The sequence below is a fragment of the Antechinus flavipes genome, chromosome 2 (assembly GCF_016432865.1).
Source record: "Antechinus flavipes isolate AdamAnt ecotype Samford, QLD, Australia chromosome 2, AdamAnt_v2, whole genome shotgun sequence".
Taxonomy (NCBI): Eukaryota; Metazoa; Chordata; class Mammalia; order Dasyuromorphia; family Dasyuridae; genus Antechinus; species Antechinus flavipes.
This window is the reverse complement of record NC_067399.1, coordinates 206,756,526-206,770,669: the sequence shown is the minus strand read 5'-3', so window position 1 is coordinate 206,770,669 and position 14,144 is coordinate 206,756,526. Positions and strand designations below refer to the sequence as shown.

The following is a 14,144-nucleotide window of genomic DNA, read 5'->3' as shown; positions in this document are numbered from 1 at the left end:
CATTTAAAAATAACTAAAAACTGGGCAGAATATAAGTGCTATTAAAATATATATTAGATTAATTTTTAATCATAGAGGTTAGAAAGTGATTATTCACTTGATTGAGAAAAATAGAAATTATTTTGTGAAGTAGGAGCATTTCAGCTGAACTTTGAAAAATAGGCAAGATTTTGACAAAGAAGGGGGAGAGTATTCCAAGGGAAGAAAGAACAAGTGCAGAGATAGAAATGTTGAAAATGGTAGGAATAATAGAAAAATAGTTCACATTTAGCTACAAAAAAAGTAGTAGAATATAAGGTTGAAAGAGTAGGCTCAAGAAAAATCATGGAGGACCCTCAATGCTAGCAAAAGGAATTCAACAGCCAGTTGGAAATTGACTAGGGAAATTTTTTTAGTTTTGAGCAGGGATATGACAGGATCAATGCAGTATTTTCTGTCAATAGTATGGAAGGAGGAGAGACTAGAGGTGGGCAAACCATTTATGAGGTTATTAACTGAGTGCCAGAACCATATTTATAACAATGAGAATTGAAAGAAGGGGCATTATGAGTAACAGGTACCTGATATTCTGAATGAATAACTATATAGAATGGGGCGGGGGGCGGTATTCACAGGACTTGACCATAGTCTGTGGCAAATGAATCTATAGATGGATGGATAGATAGATAGATAGATATCTTGGAGGGGTATGTGGTTGTCAAAGTTGATAGGAAGGATAATAGTGGCTTCTTTCTTAGGTATTTCCTTTGGGGCAGCCTGCCCTCTGACTGAAGTGGAGAAAGCCTTAGTTGCTGCCATAGCTGAGCTCCCATCCTACCAGACAGAAGTGTTCAAAGGGGTCCTGGAACAGCTGCGCTGGTTTGCTGGAAAACAGGTCAAGTCTGTGGCGGTGAGTCACTTTGTCAGAGATTCATTGGATAAAGCAAAAAGGGCTGGTCAAGTAGGAGAAGTTACTTTATGAGATATTAGAACAATTGTATTTTGGTTTCTGAAGCTGATGTGCACTGCATCCTCCAGCCAACTGCATCTCCTTCCCTTTGAGTCTTGGTTTTCTTGAAATTGAAAAAAAAAATACTGCATCTTGGCTACACCTTCGAATTCCACTTAATAAAACAGGTTTAAATTCTAGCTCTGCTTCTTGCTACCTGAGTAATTTTGTTAGTTAACTTATCCTCTCTGGGCTTCAGTTTCCTTATTTGTAAAATTAGGGAGTTGAATTGATCTGCATCGTCCTTTCTAGCTTGAAATCTATGATCTATCGTTTTGAATAAGACAAATGATATTTTTCCCATTCCTCCCTGACAAGAATGTAGAAAGAATAACCAAGAAAGCTAAGAATTCCACAAGCAGACCCATAAAGAATGTTATTGGATAGAATACTGGGATGAATCTAGTAATATTAAGTATGAGAGATAAATGTGAAGTCTTACACTTATTAAAAAAAAACCCACAACTTCACAATTATGGTAGTGGAGAAGCATGATTATAGAACAGTTTTAAAAAGTTCCAAGAGAATTTTGAAGACAAAAAGAGCTTAGACATCTTAATAACTTCCAGAAATAAGGAAGTGAAACTTCTAAATTCCACCCTGGTCAGAGCACATTGAAATTCTGTGTCCAGTTCTGAGTGCCATGTTTTTGGAAAAGCATTGATAAATGGAGAGTGTCCAGAGGAAGACCACCAGTATGATCAAAAAGCCTTGACTTTATGTTGTATGAAGATGGTTGAAAGAACTTGGGATATATAGATTGCAGAAGAGAAAATACCTGGAGGATAAGATAGCTGTGCTCAGGTCTTTGAAGAGTTATGCAAAAAAGATATGAAGCCTGTTTTATTCAGCATAATTAGAAGCCATGGAGGGAAGTCACAAAGAAGTAAATTTAGGCTTGCTATCAAGAAAAGCTTCTTTAAAAATTAGAGCTATCCACAAGTAGAAAGGTCCATTTCAGGGTTCCTTTCCTGTTCCCACTGGAGGTCTTTGAGCAGAACATTTGTCAGATATGATGTAGTAGGGATTCTTTTGGGGATATGGGCTGGGTCAGATGGTCATTGGCATAGTTCTCAAATTAGGTCATTCAGAGTAGCCCTTTGGTGATTCAAAAAAAAAAACTGGCTTTCCTATTTGCCTTGCTCATTTTCAAAGTTAATGGAAGGATAGTCCAAGAAATTGGAAGGTGCATCTATTGAGGATAGAAGTGGGGGGAGTCATCAGAATTCCTCATCTCTACCAGCTCTCATTTCAAAGACCAAGAATTAGTGAGCAAAAGTTTCCTAAGAGTGGGCTAATTCCAATTATGTTACATGTCTTTCTTTTCAGTCCATTGGGGGGAATGTCATCAATGCCAGCCCAATTTCTGACCTCAACCCCGTTTTCATGGCCAGTGGATCCAGAGCAACTCTTGTGTCAAAAGGTGAGGTGGTGTAGTTGTATACATATAATAGATAGAGGGCTGGACCTGAATCAGAAAGACCCAGAAATCATTAGCTGTCTGATATGGCACTCATGTCAATTCTTTGACCTCATTTTCTTTATTGGTTAGATTATTTACACTTATAAAATCTACCTCTACAACTAGATGGAATGATGGATAGAGTGCCAGATCTAGGGTCAGGAAGACTCATCTTCCTCAGTTCAAATCCAGCCTCAGATACTTACTAGCTGTGAAACTCTGAGCAAGTCACTTCACCTGTAAAATGGACTGAAGAAGGAAATGGCAAACTGATACAGTATCTTTGCCGAGAAAACACCAAATGGGGTTATAAAGAGTCAGACATGACTAAAATGATTGAACAGCAAGAAGTATTCATCTCACAGAATTATCCTGAGACTCAGAGTTATGCCAAGGACCATGCAAATCTTAAGATCTAAGCTGCCATTTCTATTATTCTGAGAAAGAAGGCATTTGAAAGGGATGTCTTCCCAAAAAGTTTATTTCCTAGGAAAACAGAACAGATGATTGATTGAGAGTCAGTGGGCAAGGGCATTCAGAAACCATGATATCCAGCCTAGCTAATGTTTGAAGTCAAGGGGATTATTATGGTAAGGGAAATTTTGGAATGGTGTCCAGGGAATTTGCACTCTTCTCATTATAAAAAAGGAATGAATAATAAATAAGATAAAAGATAAGTTGAGCAAATGAATTTTTTCAAGGTGGCATTATACAGTAGAAATCTACTGTACACATCCAAACATCCATCTACATCCAAAATCACAGGACTCAAATCCCAGTTCTACACTTAACAAATGTATCACAACTGTGATCTTCATTTGTAAAATGCAGTTGGACTGCATTATCTCTAAGGCCTCTTCTGTCTCTAAGTTCATGATCTTATTTATGATTTCTTAATTATTATTATTAGATTTATTATTATTAAATATATTATTTTAGATTATTATTAGAATATATTATTAGATAAAGGATACAGACCAAATTTTCTCTGAGTTTTATCCCTTTCTCCATGCCAAATCTTTTCTTTGGTTTCAAAGTCTCATAATTCTGACCTGATAAAGTGATCCAGTGCACAAATGTTGCTGTGTTCAGCTGGTGATAGCTTCTGACATGGTCCTCTGAACTCAGTCTTCCTCCTTCTCTCCATACAGGGACCAGGAGGACTGTTAGGATGGACTACATGTTTTTCCATAGTTACAGAAAGACACTTTTAAGTCCAGAAGAGATACTGCTTTCCATTGAGATTCCCTACAGCTGGAAGGTGAGACGTTGGGGTTAATTCTGGGCCTAACTCCCATACTTAGAGGTACATGCTTCAGAGAAAAAAGTTCTAACTCTGGAATCAGAGGACTTGGATTCATACACTAACTCTGCGACCTTATGCAAGTGACTTTACCTCCCTGGACATCAGTTTCTTCAACTGTAAAGTAAGGGGCTTGGACTAGAGATGTTCTCTGGAGTTTTTTCCCAATTCTAAATCTAAAATCCTATGATCTCTATGGAAGCATACTTTATAACCCAAGATATCTGGAATTTTTCTTCCTTCCTTCCTTAACTTCTTTTTTCTTTCCTTTTTCTATAACTTTCTTTCTTTCCTTTTTCTTTTTTCTTTTTCTCTCCTTCCTTCTTTCTTTCCTTCCTTCATTTATTTCTATGTTCCTTTCTTCCTATCACACAAATCCCAAATCACTTCTGGACAGTTATTTGCAAGTATACATTGATTTACTACAAAGCACATTTAAAGTTCATGTTCCAAAAGACCATCTCATACTTCTTACAGCTCTTCCACTCACTAACTTTCTGCTAAGACAGAATAACACAATCTGAGAATTAGAAGGAACATCAGCAGCCTTTTAGTCCAACATAAACTGGAAACACCACTGTGAGCTACCCAAAAAGTGGTTGTCCAACCCATGCTTTAAGATCTCCAATATAGGAATTCATGCCCTCCCACAAAGCATCCCATTCTGCCTTTGTGTAGTTCTAATTGTTAAAAAGTTTGTTTCTTAATACCTAACCTAAATTGGTTTCTCTGTAACTTCTACCCACACTGGCTCTGGTTCTGCCTTCTGGAGTCTGACCAAATAACACTAGTCTTTCATTTACAAGAATAATTAGGCAGCTAAACAGTGCTTAGAGTAGTGGCCCTGAAATCAGGAGGACCTGAGTTCAAATTTGGCCTCAGATACTTAATACTTTCTAGTTGTATGACCCTAGGCAAGTCACTTAACTCAAATTGCCTCACCAAAAAGAAGAAGAAGAAGAAGAAGAAGAAGAAGAAGAAGAAGAAGAAGAAGATGAAGAAGAAGAAGAAGAAGAAGAAGAAGAAGAAGAAGAAGAAGAAGAAGAAGAAGAAGAAGAAGAAGAAGAAGAAGAAGAAGAAGAAGAAGAAGAAGAAGAAGAAGATTAAGAAGATTATGAAGATGATGAAGATTTAAAATTATGGAGATAGGATTAAAAGAGATCACTAAAATTTCTTCCAGATCTAAATCTATGCTCCTACAGTTCTATGAATATATCGTAGAGTTTTGGTTTCAAGGAACATAATGTAATAGATAAAGAGTTAGCCTTTGAGTCAGGAAGACCAATGTTCAGAATTCCATCTCTGAGCATACTGGCCATGGCAGCACCTTAGACAGTATCTTCTCAGCACTCTAGACCTTATAGCTGCAAAGCTGACAAAACTAGGAGAAAACTAGAAAATGTAATTAGGAAATGTTTAACAAAATTAATAAAAAATATAATAAAATGTAGATAGCATTTATTTGTGGGTTTTGTGGTTTTCTACATCAGTATTCAGCTATCAGGAATTAATTTCTATTTGAATTAGAAACTATTGCTTTAAGCAACTTTATAAGATTATGAAAGAACCAGTTTGCATTAATAGAGATAGTTTTTCTTGTTTGGGAATTTGCTATAGCAATGAAATTATAAGTCTAATCCTTATTCCTTAAGTCCATGTAGTCCATTTCCATTCAAGTACTCACTGATCGTTATGTCTTGATTTGATAATTCTCCATCCTCTATTTGAATTCCTTTTCCCCACAGTTGCCTCATTCCCAGAAATTTTTCTATAGTCCAGAAAGCTTAGTGTGATTTCTTCTTGTCCTTAGGACGGTCACTGAGGTTGAGTATTCCAGGTAGTGTGACACCCTTTTTTTCCATTTGTCACCTTTTCAGGTACCAAGCCTCTGCACTGTAAGTGAGATTTGAAAGCAAATTTCCTAGATGGAATCTAAAAAAATGGTGGCTATGAGGAAAGGAGGCAGTATGGGGTGGGGGAGGGGGCGGGAGGAGAAATGCTGGCTTTGGAGTGAAAAAGACCTGAGTTTGAATACTACTTCAGGAGACTTGATGACTTACAGTTCCCTTCCAGATTTAAATTTATGATCCTGTGAATTTATAAAGAAGAATTCTTGCATTTAGAAATGTTAGTATTTAAATAGTGTTTGGAAGAACCATCATTTCTTCTTCTTCCTTTATCTTTGATGCAATTATTGAGTGCTATGACCTGGAGTCAGGAAGCCTTGAGTTCAAATTTAGTCTCTTATACTTACTAGCTGTGTGAACCTTGAGTGAGTCAATAATTCTTTTTACCTCAGTTTTCTCATCTATAAAATGAACTGGAGAAGAAAAATGGTAAACTGCTACAGGATCTTTGCCAAGAAGACCCCAAACGGGATCACAAAGAGGGAGACATAAGTGAAATGACTGAACAATAATATGGTTAAGAGAGAGAATTTATGTCCATATGGCATTTTATATATATATATACACACACACACACACACACACACACATACACATAAACACATTTACCTACATATACACATATATGTATATACCTGTATGTGTGCATTATTTTCTGACATCTTTAGATCCTATAAAAGAATTAAATTAGAAACTTAGACTTGTTGTTTCCATGTGGTTTTAACATATGGTGATCTAAACACTGAAATCTAGCAATCTTTCCAAGAATAAATTCAAATCATTTCTAAGATAGGAGAATTAGCAGAAGAAGACCTCATTAAAAAATAAATAATTAATTTAAAAAAGACCTCATTGCTTTTGTATTCCAGTGTTGATTTAGTCTTGGCTTCCTTAATCCTAGTGTTTTGTTGTTTTTACTCAGAATCTGGCTTTCATTAGATGTTAGCATCATTCCAAGGCTGCAATAGCTCTACAATATAGCATGAGGTTGAAGTGAGGAGGTTTATTCCTGGAAAGCACCCTATATTGTGTTCTTGCGTAATCGCCCCTGGGTTTGGTTGCCTAAAAGAAAAGCACTTTCAGTTTATAAAAGCAGCTACTGTTTCAAAAAGGGACAAACTTCCTTTTTGAAAGCTGGCATTAAAGTACACTTAGCAAATGAATTTTTTGACTTAGGAACTCATTTCCCTGTCATGATTGGAGCAATCTGTTCTGTTACCATGTAGAGCAGAAAACAGGATGAGAATTCTTTGAAATGATGGACAGCTTTTCTTTATTAGTTTTTTAAATATATTATTGATTATTTTTGTTGTTTGTTTAATTGTTTTAATTGTTTCCAACTTTTTGAGACCTCATTTGGAGTTATCTTGGTAAAGATACTGGATATTTGGCAAAGATATTCTTTGTCATTTCCTTCTCAAAGGAATTAATTTTAATATATAAATTTTAAATTAACTGATTAACTTTTACATTGTATTCAGAAATCAAGATATCCTCTCCATGCTTCTTCTTAGAGAGTCATTCCTTGTAATAAAAATTTAAATGGAAAATGGGGGAAAGCAGATCAACAAAAGTATCCAACATATCCACTTAATTTGACAGGATATGCAAAACTCTACATCCTCTGAAAAGAAGGGAGGGTAATGCCATTTGATGCATTGTTTTAGATGGAAGGAACCTTCATTTCATGATTCAGTATTGAATGCCTATAATGTATTCGCTTTCTCCCTCTTCATCTCTCAATACTTAGCTTGTTTCTAGGGCCAATTCAGATTTCACTTCCTACAGGAAGCTTTCTCTGATGGTTCTAGTTATTAGTATTCTCTCCCTTTTCTAAGCATATTGTATTCATTTTGTTTTATTCTCTCCCTCCCCATTTTTGTTCTTCTGTTCTCATTTGGCATCTCAGTCCCTATGGCATGGAGATACTTTGTTTTGCATACCCATTGCCAGCAAATTTTAAATGTTGACTATGATTGGAGTAGAGGAAAAATGACCTTATAAATTTTTGTTTTTAAATGATTATTTCTTCTATAATCAAAATCTATTTGGTCTACAGGGATTCTGTAAGCTTATTTAGGGTCTGTGCTATATTCTATGCTTTCAGGGGGAATATTTCTCAGCCTTTAAACAAGCCTCTAGAAGGGAGGATGACATTGCTAAAGTAACCTGTGGAATGAGGGTTTTATTCCAACCAGAAAGCTTCCAAGTCCAGGAGCTGGATATCAGTTTTGGAGGCATGGCTGATAAAACCATCCCAGCCCTGAAAACCACGAGGAAGCAGCAAGGGAGGTGAGAGAATAAGGATAGAATGGCCACAGTAGATTGGCTTGGCTGGGGGGGGGGGGGAGGAGGGGATAAGTGAGGAGGCAGGGAAGAGGGGAAGGGGCAGAGGACACTTTCTTCCCAGGGTCTCAAGTTGGCTCTTCCTCTCTGGCCAGAGCATGGAATGAGGAACTGCTTCAAGATGTTTTAACCAACCTCGCTGAGGAGCTGAGCTTGGCGCCTGATGCCCCCGGTGGAATGGTAGAGTTCCGTCGCACGCTCACTCTCAGCTTCTTCTTTAAATTCTACTTGACGGTGCTTCAGAAACTGGGGGAAGAAAATACAGGGGTGAGTGTGGGCGAGTTGAGTTGGGTGGGACTACCATAGGAAGGCTTCATATTGGTTTTGGTTAATGTGCCCCAAAGAATAGGTCTGGGACAATGGCATCAAAAAATAGAATCAGTGTCTACTAAACTCTGCATAAGGATCCCTGACAGTCACATATTGACCTAGAAATCCATATATTAACATTATCTGTGTTCTATTGTATTGTTGTTTATTTTGTTAAATATTTCCCAATTCTATTTTAAACTGGTTCTGCACCTGGGAATGTTGTGGGAGCTTTGTTTGACACCTCTGGCCTGGGAGACAGATTGTATGTCTTCCTCTCTTTGTCTCAGACTATTCCTATATAGCATATAAGGGAATATGAAATGAGATGACCCCTTTCCTAGTTGGAAAAATTTTCCCCTGGGGACTGGTTAAGGTCAACAATGAGTATCCACCAATATATCCCAACTAAATTCTATTCTGTGTACAAGAAGTCTTTCTCCACCTCTGTTCTTTGGCCTATTTACACACTGCTTGTATGTATTTGTTTGTTTCTTGTCCCCCTAATTCTATTGTAAATTTCTTGAGGATAAGTAATATCTTTTGCCTCTTTTTTGTATTCACAGTGCTTAGCATGTTGTCTGACTGACTGGAATATTGTGAACATGTACATTCAGGCTTATTTCTATTTTTTCTCTTTCACAGAAATGTGATAAACTGGATCCAACTTGTGTCAGTGCCACTTCACTTTTTCAAAAAGAGCCTCCCACCAATGTTCAGCTCTTCCAAGTAAGTGGAAAAGCACCTGGAGTTACCTGGAGGATCTCTCCTAACTTTATCTTTCTGAACTGATGTGGGTTAGAAATAGGAATCCCATTGGATGTCTTTAGGACAATGATCCTTTGAGAATAAAGTCAGAGAATTATTCCAGAATTTTTCTCTAGGTAAAGAAACTCAGAATCATATGTTTCATTTTTTCTTTTTATTCCTACTAATCTTATCCCTGGAGCTTCAATTTCTACTTTTTTATCTGTACCTTAATTAATGGTCAAATCCTCTCTACTTTCTTTTCTCTTCTGTACTTCTCCAGGGCTAATAAACATAACTGGGATTAATCATGATCATCTTTGCTTTCCCTTCTCATCAAAATCTGCTTCTTCTACCTCCTTTTGCACTCAATCTTGAAGCCTCCCCGTCTTCTCCAGTCTTACTAACAGGCAGTATTATAAAGTGGGATCAAACCTGAGTTCAAAGCCTTCCTCTAGTGCCTTCTATCTGTGTGACTGGGGTGAGTCATGTAACCTGCTTAGACCTCAGTTCTTTCATGTAGAATGAGGGGGATGGACTAAATGGCTTTTGCACTTCCCTTTACTTCTCTGATTCTATGCCTTCTTGTAATGCCAGGGAAACTGAGGCAGGAGAGAGATTAGAGAGTTTTTAATATTTTATTAATTGGAGAGCATAATTGACTGGACAGGACTCTCGTTTCAAATTATCCAGTCAGACAGAGATAAAGATATACGGGATCAAGGGATCCATGTTGGTCCCAGGGCTGGAGGAGACTGTCATCTCAAAGAATCCAGCATCCAGCCTCCAGCAATGAATGGGGGAACCCCAACTTCTTAAATACCTTTTCTCTAAACAAAGGAAGGAGTAAGAAGTGAGGGAAAACTTCTGTCAGGATGGGGGAGGCCATAAATCCTAAAAACCCAGAGACAGGATATCTGAATACACAGAGATAAAGATGTCAGTGAGATATCTTGGAATATTTTAGAGGGATATTGTAAATTCTTGAGGGCAGAAAAGAGTCAAGAGGTCTACTCTATTGTTTATCTTGCTTGTGCTAACAATTTATAACCTTAGAGCAAATAGTCCTCAGTCTTAATGGGCCAGAGGGGGAGTTTTACAGCTTAGGGGATTGAGACAGAACAGTTAAGGAAACTGAGACAAGGGAAACTAGTGCAGGGAAACTGAGTCAGGACAGTTAAAGAGAACTGTGGCATAACATTCTAAGCTTTTTTTTGCCTCCTTGTATCTCCCAATCTCATTTCTCATCCTCCTTTACCACCCTAGCTGAAACTTTTCTCCTCTTTCCCTGAGTAGTTGGAAAGACATCCCTAGGAGGTTTAGCCTGACCTGCCACTTTTGTTGCTCTAGGAAGTTCCTAAGGGACAGGATAAAGATGACATGGTGGGCCGGCCCATTCCCCACCTTTCTGCTGCCATGCAGGCCTCAGGGGAGGCCGTATACTGTGATGACATCCCCCTCTATTCCAACGAACTTTGCCTTCGATTAGTCACCAGCACCAAGGCTCATGCCAAAATCAAGTGAGTTATAGCAACGGATGTAATAGAATGAAGTGACCCTTGGCCCAAAATTAGGAATTAGGTGAATTCTTCCTAGGACTGACCCCCCAAAGATCTTATTATATGTACCCAATTATAGATATACGATTACTGGAAATATCTAAAAGCCAGTTGAGGTCTCAAATCATATTTGTGTGTTCACAAAGAAACAATCTCTTGTCTCCTGCACAGTCTAAAAGACATCGAATATTTGTTAATTGATTGATTGATCTCCATTTCTAACCATTCAGTTGCCTTTCCAAACTTAGGGAAAACAAACCAAAAAAGAAAAAAAAAACTTGGCAAGCACTTTAAGGATGATAACACAAAGTTATGTGATGTCTTATTTGTGTTGGATCCAGAAGCCTAGACTAATTGGCTAAAAGTATTTAAACAATATAGGAGACTATGGGGGCACTTTGTCAATGCCATCTCAGGCATCGTTCTCTTTAGTCAAATAACATTGAAATGGATGTGTGGATGAAAGGACAGAAACACATTTTACATCTTCTCATTTGTCCATGTAGGAGATGGTCAGAAAGACCAGAGAATTTCTGTAGGTTGGTGGGATCTGGCTCCCCTCTCATAGTATTCTGGACCATTTGATATCCAAACACAGTAACTTTCCCTTTGATATAGTGATATTAGAGAAAAACACAAGTGCTAGAAAATGGATAAGCAATTTTTTCCCCTGACATGGGGTTGTGTCAGGAGTTCAATGTCTAGCAAAGTCTTCTGCACGTTTGGGGAAACAATAATAGTAACTTAATTTTCTGTAGCATTTCTTAAAGCATTTTCCAAAGCATAGGGATTATGATGATGCTTCAAGAAGGCAGTAAAGGTATTGTTATCTCAGTTTTATGGGTGATCTGATTGAGCCTTTGAGAGGGAATGGGATAGGTCACATAGTTCATAAGTGACAGAAATAAATCTTCCAATTCCAACTCTACAGACTTTTTACCACCCTCTGTTGTGTCTGTGATTTTCTATTCCCTTGATATCTGGGTAGAGGTGAGGGGAAGTAATCACACTGATCTAGTAATTATGTTTGAAAAAATACAGAGCAAAGGATTTTAGACAAAAGCAGGTCTTGAAATGAAAGAAAACAGTGCCTAAATTCACTGGATAATATTTCCCCTTTTTATTTTGTCTGTAGAGACGAGACCCTGTCTGAGTAACAAAGCTTTCTCTAACTTCCTTACCTTTTCACTCATTCTTTTAGATCCATAGATACTTCAGAAGCTCAGAAAGTCCCTGGATTTGTTTGTTTTCTCTCAGCTGATGATATTCCCGGGAGTAATGAAACTGGATTATTTAATGATGAAACTGTCTTTGCGAAGCATAAGGTATGACTTGTTCCCCATGAAGTAAATAGAGACTGGTTTTATATCTTTAGTCTTTGTCATATCTTCTCAAATGTTCATGTTTCCATATTTTCCATAACTGGATGGATAGGCAACATTCATTTGATTGATATGCCACCAGAAAGCAGGAATTAGTTATGTGTAGGGCTGCCTTAATTATACTTCTACTCTCATTCTACTATTGGTTTAGTTCATGAATGACTGATGTTCTCATTAGGTGAAAATGATGTCTATATCAAAATGAATTTGACACATTGATTATGCTTATAATTATACTTTAGCTTCTAGAGATAGCAATAGTATTTAAAAATTGCATCTTTATTGTTCTGAGTTTCTTTTTTTAGAATAGGAGCCATTATCTACGTGCTGATAATGATGGTGTAAATGTTCATATGGACTATTTGTATTCAGCCTATGGCAGAGCATTCTGAGCTCATATTAATCTCATGACCAGCCACAATCAGACACACTGTAACTCGACTCTAACATAGTGATATTATTTTGGTTCTCTTTGAAAACAAAGGACAACAACCATTAAGGATGTCGATAAAGCTATTAAGACATTTATATAGTGCATTAAGACTTGTAAAGTGCTTTGCAAATATGATAATTTTATCTTATTCTCACAAATACACGAATTACTTGGATATTATTAGAATTTTAAGTCAACATTAACACAATTTATGGAAATATATATTCTAGTGACTTCAACTATGCAGAGCTTCAACTTTGCAGAAAATAAAAAATCTATCTGAATAGCCAAATTAAAAATTGCTCAGACTACTTTCAAAGATGTTTGTATACATATATATATATACACATACATGTATATATGTATACTCTATCAATTTAACATGCAAGAAACATTATTTATTCCATATAAAATGTACTATTAACAGAAGGTAGATTTTTCGAGGAAGAGAAGGAACAAGCATTTATTAAGCTAGACTACTATGTGTCAGACACTGTGTTTTTAATTATTATCTCATTTGATCATCATAACCCTGAAATATAGGTGTTATTATTAAAACCATTTTACAGATGGGGAATCAGGCAGACAACACTTAAATTATTTACTTGGGGTCAAGCAGTAAGTATCTGAGATCAGATTTGAACTGTATTCTATAAAACTGAGCCACCTAACTGCCTCTGGTATCAGGGACACAAAGATAACTCTAACAATAATCTTTGGCATTTATATAGTGCTTTAAAGGCTAATAAAATTCAATTATCTGGAAATTTCAGTTCTGTGGAATACGTTTTCCCTCAGTGATACTCACTAAACAAAACATTACTGTATTATAATGGAATATCATAGCAATAATATCGGTGCTCAGTATAATAATATTAGATTAGAAAGACAAACTCATCACAAATAGAGCAAACATTTTCAAAGAGGACCAAAATGACATCACTATGTTAGAGTCGAGTTACAGTGTGTCTGACTGTGGCTGATCTTACCAAAATGAGCTTGGAGTCCTTTCCCACAGACTGGACACAAATAGTTCATATAAACATTTGCATCATCATTATTATCACATAGATGATGGATCCTGCTCTATTCTTTGATCTAATGAGTCAATATTTAGAAAGGCCAAGGTCATTCACTCCATTCTAGGCTATCACTAGTAGTCTTGCCAATGGATTTTGATGACTGGATGAGAGAGTCAAATTGACAATTTTGTGCGGCTCTGCCTCCCTTCAATTTAATTCATTCTTGAGTCAAGACCTCATCCTTGAGATGCCATTGGTTTTCTACAAGAATAGAAGATGAACAACAACAATTGGTAAATAACTGAATCAAAGTGTGTCAAGTAGGCGCTATGTATGCTTATTCTTTCTCTTTTCTTTCCTCTGAGTCCTAGGGACTAACTAGAGACATGATTTCATTGATATAGGGACCTCCCAGGTGATAAAACTCCTAAGAATACATGCCAGGACTTTCTCTGCTATAGTCTCAGAGAACTGTCTAGAGTACTGAAAGCTTGGATATTTAGGCTCCCATGGCCTAGCTTCTCAGCTGGGGAAGGGGGCTCTCTTTTCTCTGTGCTGCTCAGCCCCTCTGTCTTTGACAGAGACAAGTGGCTTAGGGAAAGCATCGAGAGCACAGAAAGTTCAACTAATGGCTGAGCAAGGTTGTTGATTCACTAAGATCATCTAGATTAAACAACACTGTTCTT

The 14,144-nt window shown here is 37.1% G+C and overlaps 1 protein-coding gene across 1 annotated transcript in view; it reads left to right on the top strand.

Moving 5' to 3' along the window:
* XDH (xanthine dehydrogenase) overlaps window positions 1-14,144 on the top strand; it is a 66,934-nt gene that overhangs the window by 26,267 nt on the left and 26,523 nt on the right. Inside the window, exons 11-18 of the mRNA XM_051976116.1 lie at window positions 738-889; window positions 2,318-2,411; window positions 3,602-3,711; window positions 7,768-7,952; window positions 8,102-8,273; window positions 8,961-9,044; window positions 10,413-10,582; window positions 11,823-11,946. Of these exons, the coding sequence (XP_051832076.1) occupies window positions 738-889; window positions 2,318-2,411; window positions 3,602-3,711; window positions 7,768-7,952; window positions 8,102-8,273; window positions 8,961-9,044; window positions 10,413-10,582; window positions 11,823-11,946 (1,091 nt within the window). The remainder of the gene's footprint in view (window positions 1-737; window positions 890-2,317; window positions 2,412-3,601; window positions 3,712-7,767; window positions 7,953-8,101; window positions 8,274-8,960; window positions 9,045-10,412; window positions 10,583-11,822; window positions 11,947-14,144) is intronic.